The sequence below is a fragment of the Cavia porcellus genome, unplaced genomic scaffold (assembly GCF_034190915.1).
Source record: "Cavia porcellus strain 051 isolate PalLab524CR breed Dunkin Hartley unplaced genomic scaffold, mCavPor4.1 scaffold_22, whole genome shotgun sequence".
NCBI lineage: Eukaryota > Metazoa > Chordata > Mammalia > Rodentia > Caviidae > Cavia > Cavia porcellus.
Window position 1 is genome coordinate 50,005,703 of NW_026947505.1, and position 12,407 is coordinate 50,018,109.

The 12,407-nt window shown below is 33.9% G+C and overlaps 1 protein-coding gene across 5 annotated transcripts in view; it reads right to left on the reverse strand.

The window, feature by feature from the left end:
- Cep162 (centrosomal protein 162) overlaps positions 1-12,407 on the reverse strand; it is a 73,384-nt gene that overhangs the window by 15,961 nt on the left and 45,016 nt on the right. For all 5 annotated transcript variants that reach the window (XM_063233165.1, XM_063233168.1, XM_063233167.1 and 2 more), the window contains 8 exons: positions 11,238-11,371; positions 10,700-10,927; positions 10,091-10,231; positions 8,314-8,426; positions 7,253-7,358; positions 4,579-4,705; positions 3,195-3,358; positions 2,326-2,430 (listed from right to left, as the gene is read on the reverse strand). In XM_063233165.1, coding sequence (XP_063089235.1) covers positions 2,326-2,430; positions 3,195-3,358; positions 4,579-4,705; positions 7,253-7,358; positions 8,314-8,426; positions 10,091-10,231; positions 10,700-10,927; positions 11,238-11,371 — 1,118 coding nt within the window. The remainder of the gene's footprint in view (positions 1-2,325; positions 2,431-3,194; positions 3,359-4,578; positions 4,706-7,252; positions 7,359-8,313; positions 8,427-10,090; positions 10,232-10,699; positions 10,928-11,237; positions 11,372-12,407) is intronic.

Here is a 12,407-nt window from a genome sequence, read left to right on the forward strand (position 1 = left end):
CTTTCCAAATAAAGCTTAAATTACTTTAAAACAGAGGCAAGGAATATGTGACAACATTTAATGAAATCTTCATAAAAGAATACTGCTCATTTAGTCTATAAAACAAGGACCCATGATATGGTCTTCCTGTAAGACATAACTGCAACAGAATCCATAGAATTTACAGGTTGATATTATAATAGTACACTGGTTCATGAATGCGTCTGTTTGCTAAGAATTCAGTTCTCAAAAGCATTCAACAAAATTTTGCTCCCATTCAAAAACTCGCATTGCGTGATACACCGCTGTGACCATCTTCCCCACACAAACATAAATGTAGCCATCTTCCACAAAACAGTAACACAAATTAAATTTGTGAACCAAAGTACCATTGTATATGTGCCTATGTGAGTATACCTGCATTTTAAAAGGTACTACGGTTACGATACCCTATAAAAACAGACACCAAAGCTCCATGCTAAACAGTTTTTTAACCTATGAACATGCAATGATATAAAACCTAAAAAGATTTTTAAAAATGAACTTACATATTTATAATTGTGTTTAAGTATTTTAAGAAATATTTTCATTCTAATTTTAAAATGTAGAAATATATTAACTTTCAGGAAAATTGAATTTTATTTGTATCTTTAATTTTACTTTAAAATATTCTTTGGTCAATGGCATTGGTATACAAAGTAAAATTTTTGAAAACTTTTGTTCAAAATTAAACAATGAAATATTCAATTAAGTAAAAGTATGAACTCACAGCCATAATCTGAAATTTTCATCATAAAATGTATCTGATTTGTCCCATTTTACTTATGTTCTTTAGAAAAACATTTTGTTTGTATATAATTTATATAATATGGATTAATCTTATAACATGGCTTAAAATTATTTTGACTGTATTGTGCTATACCTTCATTATAAAATATATATTAAGGTCTAAAGTCATTAGGATAGAAATTCTTGTGGAAACAAAGTAAAAAAGATCTGACATCCAAGTAAACAAAATATTAAATGATGATTATATTATAAAAGATACAATCTAAAGTGATAAAACCAAATGTTTAACAAAAGTTAATACAAGATGTTAATTTTATAACATAATACATTTCTGGTCAATCTGGATCACTGTTTGAGGTCTCTATTTTCATCTTTAAGCACTTTACTTCTTTACTTTCATGCATTCAATTATACCTGATTTTTTTTAAAAAAGTCACCTCCTGGAGAAGTAATTTTTTGGTTGTTTTTCTTTTACAATTCTGATGGCTTCCACACTGTCAATCTTAAGCACTGAAGAAAATCCAAGCAAACCCTCAAGGAGTCATTTTAGAGTATTTCTAGCTCTGCAAACCACCTCTGTCCTATACTTTTCTCAGTCTCTGACCCAATCTATTATCATACCTTTCAGCATAACAAAAGATCCTGAAAAGTAACAAAGTTAATTTTTTGTTTAGCTTTTCTGCTTTTCATAAAACTAGAATAATATTCAGTATAGGGATGCCTTCAGAATTTTAGATTTGTGATGGAATAATAGCAATACATTTAAGTATTATGACTTGACTACAGGCTGCCTTACAAACACAGTTGGAAATTCTTGTTGTTTTAATATTCAGTAATAAATATGAATGGTGCATTACAGAATGTTTTAAAATGAAGAAAAAGTAGCTATAACTTTGCTTCCTGCCCAAGTACTTTAATCATTTTACTCTAATAACTTTCAGTGTATGATTTTAATTGTCTCCTAGCCACATTGACCATGAAACCAATACTTCTAACCCTAAACGATGAGCGAGGTGATGATCAGCTCTTTGGGAGGCTGAATGTTCTATTTTTAGAGTGTTTCTAATAGTTCCCAGTCATTACTAAGATGTTCCCAGTTCAAGGGTCTTTCTTCCTGCACTTTTTCCATTTACGTTTGGTTAAAAGGACTCTCTTATTTTTTAAAGAGATGAGGTTTTGCTATGTTGCCAAGCCTGGCCCTGAACTCCAAGGGTCAAACGAGATTCCTATCTCAGTTTCCTCAGTAGCTGGGACTATACGTGTATGTCCCAGGTGTATAGCTTAAAAGAAGAAATTCTGCCTCTATACCAGACCTTCCTACATGTCTAATAGATGTGGGATGCAAAATGTCCTTTCCTCAATAGGTATACCATCTTACAACTGATGCATGTTGTAACATTCTTTTAAGAAGTTATAGATTATATAAAAGTTGCTTATTACTTTTATTGCCATTGTAAAATGAGCATTTTCTAGATCTAGTACATCTCACGGGAACTCCTGAATCAAAAATGCACCATATAAAAGGTACTTCAATAAAAATTTACCCATGACACATACTTGTCGCTCTAGATCTTGAATTTTTTTGGCATCAGTTCCTCTATCTCTGGAACGTAACTTCTGCTGAGCAGATGGATTCCCAGATTTGTCTTTCAGTTTCTCAATCTGCCAACAAATAAAGACATTAAGAAGCATATTTAAAACATAAAAGAAAAGCTCCCAGAGTAGAAGCATGTTAGTAAATTGACTGATTTGTTCATTACTCAGCAAACACTGACTGAACTCATCCTTAGTTTTGGGCACTTTTCAGGCACAGCACAGGACTGCTAGAGATAAGGAGGGCGAGTAAGAAAAAGGAGGTCCCTGAGCTCATCGTGCGTGTGCTCTCATGGAAGGAGATAGCTGAAAAGCTAATAAGTAATGTCTATGACACAGTGACAAGTGCCATGAAGATAACAGAACAGAGTGAAAGAACAGGAATAAAAAATAAAGGCAGGATTGGCAGCTACATCAGAGCAGTGATTCAGGAAAGGTTTCAGAGCTGAGACTTGAGCAATTTGAGCTGTTTAACAAGAAGTGAGTTAGGGAAGAATCCAGGTCAGTATTCTCCAGCAAGGCAAAAAATGTACCTGGTCTGATAGGATAAAGAATCGGTGGAGCTCTGGTGTGACTAGAGGAGAGCACCTAAGGAAGGTGTGGTTCCAGACGAGGCTGGCAAGGTTCAGACGACATGCAGACCTGAAGGGCTGCGACAGAGCCTGCACTAGCTTAATCTAAAAGAAACTGTGTATCTCAATACAACGAAAGTCCAAAGCAGTTATTAAAACTAAGACTCTAGAATAATGGTGTAATTATACAAGGGTATGCCGAACTGATAATGAGGACAACAGGGTTCATCTACAGAAATGCACTCTGAAATCATCCCTTACCTCAAGTTTCAACTTCTCAATTTCTTCATTGGCTTCTTTAAGCCGAACTGCATCTTTATCCAGAAGTTCCTGATTTTCAGCATACCACTGCAATCTCTTTTGTAGTTGGCTGATTTCTTGTTTATGAGTTTCTTCTAAGATTTTTATTTCATATAATTTTTCACCTGTATGATAAAGTAACTAACCTGACTATAATTTTTCAAAATATAGAAATAAATAAAATTGCAAGATTTTGAATAATGTATACTTTATAAAGAAATAAAAGCCACAAAACTGATACACAGTATGGTGTCTAGTAGAATGAGAGACTATATTCATAATCAAAATACTAAACTGGCCAAAAATTGGCTTTCTAGAAATTTTTGATAATTGTTTTCCTACCAACATTCACTATAAAATTGAAGTTGTTTCCATGGGAAGATGAATTCAGAGATAATAAAAGGAAGAATGCCTACCAATTACATTAAAATACAACAGTGGTAAATATTCATCAGTGTTTATTTACCACAATAAGCTTACATTAAATTTTAAAATTTCTTAAAATGTTTCTTTTTAAAAATTATCATTCGGTTTCACAGATGAGGAAAGCAAATGACTTTTCTTGGTTGTTTTCTCCAAACCATTAGGAACAAGACTTCTTGTTCCTATCTGACACTGATTACACTGTAGAGAAAAGGTCTGGCTTTGGCCAATAGGGCTCACCTGATCTTTCAGCCCCGCGTTCCATCATCCTCGGCTGCACCCTGCAAGTGCACTGAACAGTGTGCTCCTGGGACACTCTGAAAAGCCTCCCTTGAGTCCTTTAATTGCAAATCTGACCATCAAGGCCCAGCTCGAATGTCACTTCCCTGAAACTTTTAGCACCCATCTCCTCTCATGTTTATTTGTAATTATAAAAAGCTTTCGGCATTCTTATCTTACTCCCTTTTGTTTTTCTGACAGGGACCAAGTCAGATTTATCCTTATATTCTCATTAAAACACAGTGTAGTGTTACTTATTCATTTAGCATATACTTAAGTCTATGTTTCAGACCTAGGAAAAAAAGACCTTGCCCTACAGAAGTTCATAGTCTAGCTAGGATGACAGATATATACATGACTAAACAGAAAATGACATGAATTCACTATAATACATGATTTTCTTTAATCTTGCAAGATTCCTATTAAACTAATACAGGTACACATCTTTTAAGATTATAATACACTTCAAGGAATAGAATTTTAATTATATCAACCAAATCCAAACCAACCACTGAAATTAAGAGACTTTAGAGTAATGGCACAATTTTAAAAGGTATTAAATGAAAGGCATAAAACTTGATTATTTAAATTCAAGATTAGAACAGTTCTGAGTATACAAGATAATGTTTCAGCTCTGTTTTACCTGTGGCATAAGCAATCTGATCTTTGGCTTGATCCCGCTCTTTCCTCATTTTTTCCAAGTCTACTTCAAGAGCTTGTTTGTCTTGCTTCAGTCTTTTGATGTCTTCCAACAAAATGCTTTTCTCTTTCTTCATAGTCAAAGAAATACAAAGGCAAGTAACTTCCCAGCCCAATAACCTATGATATAGTCTCTTCCCTCAACCTATCAAAAATACTGTTGAGAAGCATTTTCCTGTATTTCTGGCCTGATTTTATTACTACCGTCTGCCCCCTTGTCCCTGAACCATGAGTAGCTCCCCAAAACTAATTAGAATTAGTTCCAAACTTTTCAACACAGCTATCACAGACTTTCTAATTTATTGTTCTATCTTCTATTTATTACCTGCATTGACACTTAGCAATTTTCTTAGCTGGATTGCTGTAGCAACCTCCTAGCTAGTCTGCCTCTTTCATCCCCAGCTCTTAGTCTAAGTTCTTCACAGCAGTCAAAGAAACTGTTGTAGTCAGCAGACATCACTGCTGGGTGAAACCCTCTGGTGGCTCTTCTGAGTTAAGCCAGGCCTCACTCTGCCCTATCGTATCACATAACTCAGGGTGCACCATAACTGACAACTACTATAAATGCAGAATGAGGGCTCAAGCCTGCTTGTCTTAAGTAAGTAGCGCTGCAAGGACTTTCTAAATAACCAACATGAATCCCACTGTATGTATGACTCTTGCTTCTGCAAGCCTGAGACATACTCACATATTTCTGTAATAAAATTTATATTAAACATTTTAAAAATACTTTGCAATCCAGATAAGATACTCTGAACAAAATATTTGTCCAGCAATGGCATCTCCACCAATGAGCTGAAGCCAAATTCTGCCTCTGATCTCTAAGACCAATGAACTTTGTATCCAAGTGGCTTTCTTAGATTTCTCCCTTTGTGACTTTAAAAACTTCCCCTAACCTTAGCCTCTTTGAATATGTATACCATTTACTAATAAACGTAATTTGCATTATAATGCTCTGTCATAAAAATACAACTTTTATTTATTTATTTTTTTGTGGTACCGGAAATCAAACTCATGACCTTGCGTTTGCCAAGCAGGCACTTATGCTGCTGAGCTAAATCCCAGGGCCCAAAATATAATTTTTAAAACATCACTAAAAACTTCTTCAGTGAAGCTATGCTTGAAACTTTATTCTTTCAAGATTTCATAAAACATGGCAAAATTAATTTAACTTGCTCATTTTTGAGGTACACTGATAAGGAGAGTTATTCAACCTATATGTCTAATTCTACAAATACATTCCTATATACATCTGAACAAAGTTCATTTAATAGATTCACATGCAAAGCTGCTTTTCATACACTACAAAAACCTGTCCAACATCAGATATGAAACTATGGTATATTTCCTAATTGCACAGTAAACTTATGGTAACAGAATGTTAAATGTAGGTAATCATTCAAATAGATTGGCAAGTTTTTAATTTAGTGCTGTACATTTCAACAGGAAGTACAGGGAGAAGCAACTGCCCACACGATGTTTGGACATGAGGCAGAGTAGTTTTTTGAGACACAGTCTTGCTATGTAGCCCAGCCCTCACCATGAGGAATAGGCTGGTCTTGAACTCACAGGAATCCTCCTGCTTCTGCCTCCTGAGTGCTGGGATTAGAGGGGTGCACTACCACGCCAGGCCGACAGAACAGTTTTGACTGTTACAAAGTCAGGTGGGTGATATGAGCATACAGTACTAGGCAACAAGAATATAAAAATCATGTGATTTATAAAATACTTCTGTTTAAAATAGAATTAACTTGCTCAAAATTTCAAACTTTCTTACACTAATAAGTATTAGAAAATTCTAGGCTACCTTCTTTACCATACAATTTATTACAGAGAAACGCTGCATTTCAGTTTTAGTCGACAAGACACAAATATGTGTAAGATACAATCTCTGCTCTATGGAAGTGCATGCCACAATGGAAGATAAGTACACAACCAATTAGTATTTCTTTGTTCTTTATTAATTGGAGCACTGAGATATTTACAAGCTGCCGATCTCCCTAGTTCTACTTTTTATCTTCCATACATTATTACCTTAGGACATCTATACAGCTTAGATATTGAAGAATAGAGTGTGAACTTTGTGCACAACAAGCCCAAGTATTTACTCTTTCTTACGCACATACAGAAGGAGCTGTGGTTGTAATCTAAAACCATCTTCCAGACAGAAATACCAGCAAAAAGCCCTTCTCCTTTTTTACCTCTCCAGTGACTGAGAGGTAACGTTAGTAATTTTTAAGGTGAACAATTACCTCCAAATTATTTTACTAGTTTAGCTGCATACTTTATGCTTTCAAATGTAGAAATTATTTAAAATAAAATATACATTCATGTCCTAGAAAAGTTATGCTTCCAAAAGGGATCCACGTGATAAATGCCTGTTGAATCTGACACAGGATGCCATCTACAGCCCGTACGACATCAGTTATGACATTATTTCTATCATGTGAAGATCAAATGTATACTAAACGCTAATCTTAGATATTTCTTCTTAATTTTAAATGATATGAAATTTAAAAATTTAATTCACACATATGTTACAAAAACAATTTTTACAGTTATGGAGATTTTTATAATAATCTTTATTATCTAGTAATTAGAAACCTTATGCAACTTACCTGTGCCACCCGTAGTTCTGCTAACAGATCTGTAAAACTCTGGTTTCTATTAGGATCTGAATCTTCAACTCCTTGAGATAGGAAACGACTTTTGTTCAATTGTTCTCTGATTTATTTTGAAAATAAAAGGATACTTTTATTAGACATTTCTCTCAATGTAAAATATTAAGAATTAAACACTAACAGACATCAAACTATACTTATCACTGAAGACAGAATTTTTATTTATCCTAAAGTTTAAAACACTAATGAACTAGAAGAGAAATATTCTTTAAAGGAAATGCTTGTATGTACTCTAAAAGAATTAAAGTTCCAAGATTACTGCTTTATTTATAATATAAATATATTTCCTTCCATTCTCAGAGGGGGAAAAAAAATCAATGGTGCAGAAAAATGTGCTGAATTTTTCTTGTAGTAGTAAAATACTCCTTATCCTAAATCTAGACTCTTCTGATAAAACACAAATAGACAATTTTATGCATGGAAATGAAGAAAACCAAACTCTACTTTTCAGGTTTTTTTCCACATGTAATATACAAAGTTTAGGATATCTAAGATCTGGATCTGTTGTATTAAAGAAAACATTTATTTCATCATAAGAATTAGTTTTGGATGCTGGGGTACTTCTGTGTAGAAGATAGGCAGTAACACTCCATAGACCTGATACACTAGACTGGAATGTAAGTAAACAGGTGGCGGTCCTCTCTTATCCCCAGTAGTAGTGCTGGCTGATATAACTCACAGAAGTCTCCTCTGGCGAAATGCTCTAGCCAAACAGCAATCCCTAACCTGGAGGTTATCAGGATATACGGTGTCAAGAAAAGGAGTATATATTCAATATCCTGAAGCCAAACTCAAAACGTGAATATCCTGAAAATACTGAGGCATGTACTAGTCATCCAATAATCAAAGAAAAATCTACTATTCAGCTAGAAATCAGTGTACAGATGAAAATAAATAAATGCAAAAAAAATTTCTAAGTAAAAATAAGTCAATGTAATAATAAAATGCTTAGAAATATTTTAAGTATTTTTGCTTGGAAGAATTTCAGAAGGACTTACCTTAAGGAAGATAATTCACTGACTAAACTCTGGTTTTCCTTAAACATTTGCTCTTCATTTTTCTTGTTTTGTTCTTGGAGATCTTTTACTCGATTATATAATTTTTCATTTTCCTTTTTAAAAACAGGACATTGCATTTCAGTTAAAAGTCAGCAGTACTGATATGATAGGCCTCCAACAGATAAATCTTGAAGTATTTTAAAGATCTTTTAATTATCTATAAACAATTTTTCTTCCAGAAATGCTTAACATGTTCATGTAAAAAAGAAGTGGTGTACATTACCAAAGCTAAAGGGCCTAATGTCAGTTTAAGGTGCTGTGTTTCAGAGGAAGTGGGGCTTAAGCTATCACGTTCCAGCTGTCTGGGCCAAGGTCCAGTGGGACTCTATACCCTCTTATGTTTCTTGTCTAAAAGTGAAAGGAAAAAACATTTATCACTGGAGGAAACTCTGGAAGCCAGACCTCCAGAAGTGGGACAGTAAGGCGTAGCAGGGGTACTCATGGCTGTATGTGGCTATAAGCAGGGAGTTTACAATCAAGTGTTTATGTAGTTGTCAGAAAGGCAAAGCACAGACCCAGTTTACCTTGGGACCTGAACTCTGGTTGAGATCAAGAGGAAAAGAGAAAGTACTAACTTGTTTTTAGATGCTTTGGTTAATAATGCCTTTTAAAATGAAGACTCTGATGAAAATCAAGGGCTTCTGAAGAGCTACTGAAAACAATGGATTACCCTAGCGCGTCTGGAAAGGTACCTGGTAGATGGCACTTAAACACAGTATATACAGAATTAATGATCCCCCACCCCAACACCGAGGCACACAATTTTTATATTATCTTCATGGGAGAGGTTGGATGACATATTTATGGGTCTATGAAATCTTAAAAACTCCTGCTGCACAGGCTACGATCAGATGGCAGAGAGAGCAGTTCTCACTAATCTGAGGACAGGATGCCCTGAAAAATCAGGCTATTTCATTTACAGCAAATGATGCAATCTTTGGTGTGGCAAATGCCTTATCTGAATGTCCTTAGGTAATAAAGCATGGTTCAGTGCTAGACTAAAGTTGTCAGAAGAACATAATGAGATAAGAAGAGAAAGGAAAGGAAAAAAAAAAAAAGGTATGGGAGGCAAGGATCAAAGATAAAAATGATGAAAATTATTAAACCTATCGTGGCTGTCAAGTATGCAAAACTTGACCTCATCACACATTATAAACGTCTGCCTCTGTAAACAGATCTCACATTAAATTAAAACATCGCTCACCTTCATAGCATTAGCAACTGACTGCAGATTCACATTTCTCAATATAATAGCAAAACTACTTACTGCAGAGCATTGTAGAAAACTAAAGAAAACAAGTGTAATTACTAAGAATCAAAACTATCAAACTTGTAACAGGCATCATTTCTTAACTGGTTACTGTGTGTCAGACTAACAGTGCTGCTAAGATGTCAGTCTGCACTACTGCATTCTGATTTCACCTTCACCTTAAGAGGGAGGTACTATTATTATTATTAACCCCATTTCATGACAAAGAAACTTGCTTAAAGAGATGAAGTGATGTGCTTGTGGCTGCCCTACAGGTGACAGAACTAAGACTCAAACTCAGACTCTTTGATTTCAGAACCCAGGCTCTTTAATCTGCCAATGAGAAATGTGCAGACCAGTCAAACTATTACTGCTTCATAACTGCCTGATAAATTAGCACAGAATATTTTAATAGAACTTAATTAAGGATCAAAAGCAAACTCGCCATGAATAGAAGAATTGCCACACCTGTTGATAGCCTTGAAGAAGTGTCTCTTGTTCCTGTATTTCTTTTTGGATTTGCTTTAATTTTTCTCCAGTGACAGGATCAGCAGTTTCTCCAAAATGTAACCATCTGTGTTTTCTGTTTGTTTCTTCAAAACTACTTAACTTTAAAAAAATGCAGAAATTGTTTATTCGGGGAAGGAAATGATGAAGTGAGATATGAGAAAGTATAGCAGAAAATCCAAGATGGTGAGACTCAAAACTATTTTATAATATAACATTGAATATGATGTAACTACAGTGACTTTTGTTCTGATGGCTTCGGTGAGTAAAAGAACTCAAATGTTAGTGACATTCTGAGTTTATACTTTCTATATAGCATTCTTGCTGAAACTAATTTAGAAAAGAACAGAAATCATTAAAATGAGCCAATTTAAGTTGAGATTTTTTTCCCCAAGAGCTTCAATTTACTCTCATAAAAGTTAATCTCCAAAACCATGCCCATATTTTATACAGCAAATAGATGAAAGTCAATTCCAGGAAACAAGGAATGCAAGGCATTTACAGAAAGTAAAGTAGTATTGTTATTGTTGTTCTGTTAGTTTTTGGAAAATAGAACATTGTTTTTTGTACCTTGGCTTGAAGAATATAATTTTCTTGACTTAACTTGAATACTTCCTTTTCCTGTTGTTGCTTTACTTCCTCCAACTTATTTTCCAGGTCTTTCTCTTTTTCTGAGAATGTGACTTTAATTTGCTCAATTAGGGCTTCTGCACTCCTCCATTTTTCTTCTGCTTTCTGAACCCTTTTAAGCAAAAATATTTCTTTCTCTTTGTTCTTACCACTGTGTTCTGAAAAATCCTTTTAAAGAAAAAAATTATTTTATTATGAGTAGTTTTACATATAAAATTCAAATCTAAGTTAAGAAAAAGTAAGACTAAAGAATAAAAATAACATGGTTAATAAAATGTTCTACCAGAAAGAAATTTCATGTCTATATTATTTATACCTTTTTATTAGCACACATTAATTATGTATATTAATGGGCTTATTACCCTTCCACATACATACTCATATTTCACATACTCCTTGACCATATATTTGTAATTTAGTTTTAATATAATTTTAGAATATAAAAGTTATAAATATTAAAGTGAAATTTAATACCTACAGTCTGAAACTGAGCACAAGAATCAGTTGCTGTAGGATCTTCAGATGTCTTAGGAGAAGCCAGGCAATTTTCACTTTTGGGAGATGCTTTACTCAAAGCTGCAGGTTTGATGAGTTTTGTTCCAGATAACATTTCTAAACATTAAGAACAATGGATGAGAGCACCAAAATGGTAAAGTTAAATATGCATGCAGTATGAAATGCGTAAGTATAAAAATAACTGGAATAGTAAGATAAAATGATGGTCTTAAATAGGTCGAAGAACATTACAAAACAGCTGTTTCACTATAATTGCAATCAGAAAATTATTACATGTAATCAATATTCTCAATTTGACACAGATGGTTAATTGACACAAGATCCATGTTAAATGACAAATGGAGCTAAATAAAAGTGAGGAGACCGAACTGGGGTAACTTCAGAGCTTACTAATTAGAAACAAATTATTCCTTATTTGTTCACAATTATAAGAATTTCTAAATGAATCAAAAAGTAAAAAGCAGCTGATAAATTTATGAAACATTTTAGTTCAGATTAAGTGTGACTTCAAAGCATACTTTCACAAGTAATAACAAGATGTGTAGCATAGTGGAACAGTATGAATTGCACAGAGGATTTTATACCAGACAACTTAAATTTGATTTTAAAAGGCTTATAGTGCTGCATCATAAGATAGTAACATGCTAAATTAAAAAAATATGTTTAGTGTGTATTCTGGTCCAATTTCCCACTTTTAAGGTAATTTATAAATCCACAAGCAGTAGAAAAAATTATTAAGTCAAAATAGTATTCAGTTAATAATAAAGTCTAGAAGAAATATATACAAGAGATTTTCTTTAAGAAAAGTTTTACTAATATGTTAATATTTCAGCGAAGTTATTGCAACGGGTTTAAAAGGCAGACAGACACTCTGTTACAGGCTGCAAAGTAATAAAGGAATTTTATACAATTAAAATATTACATAGACTTTGGGATTTACTGAATAACTACCAGATCCAGAAAAGAAATTAAATCTGATTTTAAAGCCGTATTCAAATGTTCTCCCTCTTGCACCTCTATCCATCTGCCAGCGTGTACTCCTTCTTTCCTGTCTCCCTCCACATATCCCCAAAGGCAAGGCTATCTGTGACTGCATCACTGCCGGTCCTCCGTCTCCGCATCACTCTAGCTC